Source organism: Branchiostoma belcheri, unplaced genomic scaffold (genome assembly GCF_001625305.1).
Source record: "Branchiostoma belcheri isolate BF01 breed outbred unplaced genomic scaffold, Haploidv18h27 scaffold104, whole genome shotgun sequence".
Taxonomy (NCBI): domain Eukaryota; kingdom Metazoa; phylum Chordata; class Leptocardii; order Amphioxiformes; family Branchiostomatidae; genus Branchiostoma; species Branchiostoma belcheri.
In genome coordinates, this window is record NW_017802425.1 from 210,215 (window position 1) to 217,039 (window position 6,825).

The following is a 6,825-nucleotide window of genomic DNA, read 5'->3' on the forward strand; positions in this document are numbered from 1 at the left end:
AGTGGGTTAGTCAGATACGCGGCTACCAAATGTTAAATATTACTATATACACTATATAAGGTATTCATGGTCCTGGCTGCATGAGCTTCATAATAGAAGGGTTCCTCTTGTTTCCCTCCAGGAACTCCTTCAGACTCAGTTCGCCATCTTGGTCAGTGTCCAGCTCGCTGAAGATCTTTTCTGTCAGTTTTTCAGGCGAGGACTCGTCTTCGGGAAGCTTCTTTACCTCGCGTTCTTTCATGTTGAACACTACCTGTAAGGTTTTGAATGACGTATTTAGAATGTATTGCCAAATCAAATTGCTGTTGTATTGACATACATTTATATAGGAGCATCATGAAAGATATTGTTTTGGCATTTTCAATGAAAGTTACTTGCTATCAGGAAGAGCTGATGCCATAACTTAGTCTATAGTTAATTAATTATAGACAACAACTAAAATTAACATTTTCGCATTTTAAGTATTCAAATAATAGTTGGTATTGATGCTCCTTTCTGTCTTAGTTATGTGATATGTAACAGTTAACCATCATGAACCCCAGCTAACTTATTCATGCAAATTAGCATTTGGTCCGCTATTTCACATGCATGAGACTACTTCTAGCAGGTGGAAGTCTTATACCGTAATGATTTCCAGTAGTTCTCGTTTTGAAATGGTCCCGTTGCCGTCCAGATCGTACATGTTGAAAGCCCATTTCAGCTTCTGCTCGGTACTTCCCCTGGACATGACGCTCATGGCACAGATGAATTCGCGGAAGTCCACCGTGCCTCCTCCGTCTCTGTCGAAGTTGCGGAACACCTGTCGCGCCATCTTCTCCTTACTCTTCTCGTCTCCCGTGGAGAAGAAGTTACTGTAGACCGTAACGAACTGATTCACGGTGAGCTGTCCGCTCGGACAGTCCTTCAGGAAGCTCTTGTACCACTGTTTGATCTCCACCACGTCAAACTCCGTGACGCTGGCCAGCTCCTCCAGCTCCTTCCGCGTTCTCCTCTTCTTCCTGTTTTTCCCGCTGGCGTTGCCCATCTTGGAGGGATCTGCTTCTGGTGTGTTGTTGGAATTCTGTAGCGGGGAATACCAGACATGACATTAAGATACGGTGAATATATTCGTTATGCTGAATCTTATCTCCCAGTAAGCCTGTCGTGTAGATTGCTTCGTCTGACGTATATCAAGGATAACCGTTATTGAATCTACCAGTAACAGGATCTGCCATCTTCTGTGGATTCTATTTATGATATCATAACTACCAGGTTCACACAACGGCGTCAGTGCTTTAATTCTGCGTCTTTCAACGATACTAATGCAAATTGTTTTTCTATATATCTGCTTTTATGAACAGGACTACCTTTCCAAAGATTGTTCTGTGTTGATGTTCATGAACTGTGAAAGGTTGGTGGATCCGTAAATACCATGGGGGCCTTATCCACAAGTTCGTTCTGTGCCCTTTAACTGCATACGTTACGCATTCGCAACATCCTCTCACTTCCAATACCCAGCTTGAAGGCTTAATGGACACACGAGACTGTAAATAACCTTGGCTGTCAGATCCTATTGAAGGATACGTTAAGGACCCGTGGAGGAAATGAACAGGATGTGTGGTTCAGCTAAAGATAGAAACGATAGCTTTCAGAAGGTCTGGCACCTCAGCACCTCACCATGATCTATTATTGTTACCTCGGTTTGTGAAAAATGGAGGCATTGTATTTGGTGTGTCCGTGTGTCCACCTGTGTGTCTGTGTTTATGATGATGTTTGATACGTGGGTAGGTATTTATATTGGCAAGACTAAAGGTCAATTCTGGGAATTACTTTGTGGAGGATCTAGGAGTTTCGCGGGGGCTCTAGGAGATCCATGGATACGTTACATTTAATCCAGTTAAAGGATATTCAGCATATTTGATACCGTATACAGCCCCCCCACACACACACACACCTCTCGGATTTACTCTCCTGTTGTCATGCACTCTGCAAACACCTCTTTGAAGCCCCTCCACAAAGAAATTAATGTTATCTTCTTCTATATGATTGTGTACGTGTTCTCTGAAATGAAAATATAAATATTCCATCAATCTATCAAATGAATGAATGAATGAATGAAAAGTTATCATTGTGACATGGTCGCCCAGCCAATATGGACTTATAATCATCCCCAGTAGACTGCATGGATTGTGTTGATTTTTGTAGTCAAATAAAATGAGAAGGTAAAGGACTTGTGTCAGCAAGTCTACCTCAGACAACGCTACCTATGGCACAGACAACCTGAAAGCGCTTCAAATGTCAAGGGCAATGAGGGGGAAATTAGTAGCATTCAGGACGTGATGGGTTGCACCGACGATAGACAAATTAGACGTGAAATGTCACACTGCTATCATACGTTTCTGTATCATTGGGAAGCAAAGTATGAGTCAGTGGTGACTCGCAACTAACAGCAATGTTCCATAACATGTCCAGAACACGAGATATCAAACCTGTGAGTACCACTGCAGTACCGTAAAAAGCCACTAGGATGGTTATGATTGACCCTGATCTTGCTTGTCCTAGCCCCAACCTACTTACAAAACATCATTAGGATACATAAACCATACCTGCAGTTATCACAATTTACAAATCACCGCACCCAACTTATATAACGCACATAACACCTAACCTTCAAAGCATACCGTCTACTAGCTATATGCCACGGCTGTTCGGTCTTCGAATAGGGACACATGTGCAGCAGATAAGAGAAGAATATGAGGGGCAATTACATTCAACAGCGCCGGCAGCACAACCTCGCACATTCCGTGTCTCACATGACACCTGCGCTTCACCGCATGATAGGATTGAGGCCAATAATCGTTGAACTTTCCTCTGACATTTTGAGTAAATTGTCGTGCGTATTTCAAACAGGGACGAACTGACCGTATTCCTTAAAACAGAACAACTAAAAATACAAGATTGGAAAAATGAAGAAACACACACAGACATACCCAAGACAATACCTAAATTTTTAATAATGCCTATATTGCTTCTGACGCACTGCACAAAATACATTCAATATATTACATCTTTGACCATACTTTAAAGCATGCGTAAAGGTTCCGTTTAAAGTTTCATGCTTGAAGGCGTGCCTAAGGATACAATTTCGTGCAGTGACGTTAGGAGCTTTTATCAGTTGTAATTACATGCCTCCATACAGATCTAGATGATTGAAGAGACGTGTTGTCCCTTTGTGGTTTCGTATAACCGGTATTAAAACCGCGCCTTTAGGCGTAAAACACCAGTTTTGTACAGCAAGTAACAAAAGCTAGGTGATCATTTATACCTGTGTCGAGTGGGGATTCAAGAGTACAGTGCGTTTTCCAAGGACACAACAAAGGGCCAGGGATTCAATCCTAAAACCGTCTGGTTCTTAGTTAGCAACCCTAAACACAAGAGCATCTTGCCAGCACTATGTTCGTTTTAATCTACATCCCATTTGGACATGTTCCTTCAGTTGAAATTTGGAGATTAGTACTGCCAGTGGGTAGGTTAAAACGGTAGATAAAAAATCCTAATGATCAAACTGACTTGGAATATGACTCGGGAGGGGGGGGGGAGACCAGCGCAAGTGGCAATACAGCCATATGCAAGGCTATGGGAAAATTAAAAAAACGAATTTCCCTCAAAGTTATACGCCTGATTATGAATGCATAGTTGAAAGGGAAAGTTGAGCAAGTTTACCCACCTTGGTAGGGTCTACGACTGGGCTTGTTGGGGAGCCTTTATAATACGCATTTTCTCTTTCTGATATATCACTTCTATTCATACAAATAGAAGTGATACACCAGAAAGAAAAAAAGTGTATTATAAAGGCTCTTCCAAAAGCCCAGTCGTAGATCCTGTTAAGGTGGTTATGGTAAATGTACTTACGTCTTCACTTAGCAGGTAAAATAATGTATCATCATCGCAGACCCAGCCACTCCACTAATAGAACGTGGCCACGACGGAGCTGTGCTCTACACTTCTACGCCTGGCAGGTTCTTAAGGCCTCACGAAGACGACTCTGCTTCAAGCCCCCCTAAACGTACAACTCTGCTGAATTATGTATAGGACATATAGGAAATAGGTCGATGACCCTTAGCCATATGATATCCCGTCCAGCAGCATTCCCAGCCACCACCTATCACGCACCATAGGTCGTCCCAAAGACCTGACTTATTACTGGGTAATCCCACGGAGGGCAATTTTCTGTCTTAAAAGGGGAGTAGGTCGGTTCACCAGGAATAGTTATTAGTCCACGGACCAAAATGATACAATTGATCAAACCGAGGGATTTTGACATCCATGAGTCACTTTTCTTTGATATGTTATAAAACAACAAAAAGCACGTTGAAGCAGAATGACTCCTTTTGTAAATGAAATGTTCCTCCCATAAGGTAGTACACAAGCACTGTAGCATTATCCCGTTGTCGGAGTTTGGTAGTTTGGTACACCCATGGCGCCAATGCACCCTGCTAGAGGCGACGCAGAGAAGTCGTAAGATTTTATTGGACTTTCAGAGGTGTCCCGGTAAAACACACAGAGAGGCCTCAGGCGGGGTGACATTTGCAAATAAGAGTGTTAAAGTTAGATTAGGACCGATAAGACGTAAACAACTTTTCATCAACGCAGGCCTGGCTAACATACAATGTTAAAGACTCATCACAATGCATTGCTAATCCATCAGTTGATAGAAAAGAAGTTGTTTGGAATTATCAGTATTGGTGGACCAACGTATTGTCAAAAAGTCAAATAGTACTGCTAAAATAGTTTGAATCCCTCCAGCTAAATAACCTACAAAGAATTGTCTATAGCTTATATTACTAGCGTGGTACTAGTGATATAAGGATACCACTCACTAACCCTGTAGGGATCCCACTCAACAAGCCCTCAGACCGGCAAACGACTATTAAGTCAAAAACAGCCGGTTGACTGGGGACCTCGTGTCTCCAACATGTCTGCAAAGAGCGCTTCCTCTGAAGACCTTTTTGTAGCTTCATATGCATTTTTTGAAACAGCGTTGGAGGATGCGGGCGGTCAAAGAACTCCAATGGTAATGTGGAGGCAATGGGAAGTCTGTGGAATATGCAAGGGACAAGGAGTATGCGGTTTTGATTGTGAAAAATAATATGCCCAATTCGAACGACAAAACGTACTGCTTACAGAAAGATATGTGTCAATGTAAAAATGTCTGTAGCTGTAAGTTTTAAGAATCAAAATAATTAGAATTAGAATTATCCTGCTCCTTATTAGATATATTCAAAGATTGGGAACAGGACGTACAACATACATAATGCATGGACATCTGGATGAAACTTGTGGTGAGGTTGTACGAGCAACGTCCATGGAATTATTCGTACAACCTGTTCTCTGTGAGCTGCAATCGTCACACATTATATACTCTACTTTCACAACATCAAACTTTGACATTGATATTTCAGTGGGGGGTACACGAGCCACATCAGACTTGCATCAAATATATATGGCGGAGTGTAAGTGTAACCTTTTAAGTTTATCCACTGGATCAGTATCTTCACAAACTGCCATCTATCATGATTGCGTAAAGTACATGTTCTATTATCTAACACAAGGAATTCAGCATGGGTATCCCAGGGTTGTAAAATAAAACATGACAACAAGATTAAAAGAATGTTCTACGACAGTGAACATGACAAGACAGAGATACCGGCTGTGTGCAAGTGGAAATGTTTGACATTTTGTCCTTGCAACGTGAGCCATTCTGGAAACTAATCGGGCGCCTCAACTATTGCTTGAAACATATTCTTCTTCCTGAAAGTTACCAGTCAGTGCCTGAAATTCATCCAAACATTTCGCAAAGCTTCAAGCTGTACATAACATTTGTTTCAATAAAAGCAATGAAAATGTAAAAAAAAATCGTTGAAGTCACCAAGACCGGAAGGCTATTAATTAACGTAATTATGTACGGGCAGACGTCGATATGCGATGTCTGGCCTTTGTTTAGTAGTTATGGCTGGCAGGCATCTGCATTCAATAGAACCTTATTCATCTAACAAGACTGGAAATGTTTTATAAAGGTGGACAAAATAAGCCAATATAGGATTTTCATATGACGTCATTTGCGCCATGTTGGATTACAGTGTGCTTCCGTTAAGCATGATGCTGGTAATCCAATTACCCACTAGCATGGTCGCAGGGGATTCATATAATGAAATGAAAAGCCTCTATACTGTACAAAACTATACTATACTATACTATACTATACTATACTATACTATACTATACTATACTATACTATACTATACTATACTATATTATACGTATTATATGTGGTAGTTTGAGCATTATGGTCATTGTGAAAGGAAAATACGGTAGGCCTTAAGCTAGCGCTTTCCAAATATCAAACACACAAAACATATATATTTCTGATGGTTAAACATGCAAAACACATGCCACAGGCTCTGTACATTCGTCCCAAATCCTAAAAGAAATCATTTTGAAGTGATACTAAAGGATAATACCACAACACAGGAGCCCGAAATATACATTTTTGGTGTGAAAAAGCAATAAAACAATTCTTAAGGCCTGTATAGATTAAAGTAATAAACACCCGTGTCTCACGTAGAATGTCCTTTTTCTATATATCCATTTACCAAATTTCAGTTAGCCCAGAAATGGGGAAAATCATCTATTTGAAAAAATAGCCCGAGGAAAAAGCAAAATAAAACAATATATTCCTTTCCTATACCCATGGAGTGAAATATAATTAGAAGAATCAAAGGATCATGGTGATAGGATCGATTCAGCCATGGTTGACCTTTGGCATGGACCTTAGACCTCTAATTG

The 6,825-nt window shown here is 40.9% G+C and overlaps 1 protein-coding gene across 2 annotated transcripts in view; it reads right to left on the reverse strand.

The window, feature by feature from the left end:
* Positions 1-15: 15 nt before the first annotated feature.
* LOC109476304 (neurocalcin homolog) overlaps positions 16-6,825 on the reverse strand; it is a 24,683-nt gene continuing 17,873 nt past the window's right edge. Inside the window, exons 1-3 of one of the 2 annotated variants that reach the window (XM_019777221.1) lie at positions 3,892-4,046; positions 623-1,060; positions 16-253 (exon numbers count right to left, since the gene is read on the reverse strand). In XM_019777221.1, coding sequence (XP_019632780.1) covers positions 65-253; positions 623-1,024 — 591 coding nt within the window. In that variant the 5' untranslated portion in view covers positions 1,025-1,060; positions 3,892-4,046 and the 3' untranslated portion in view covers positions 16-64. Of the gene's footprint in view, positions 254-622; positions 1,061-3,891; positions 4,047-6,825 lie in introns of those variants that run through there. The other variant, XM_019777229.1, reaches the window with a different exon arrangement.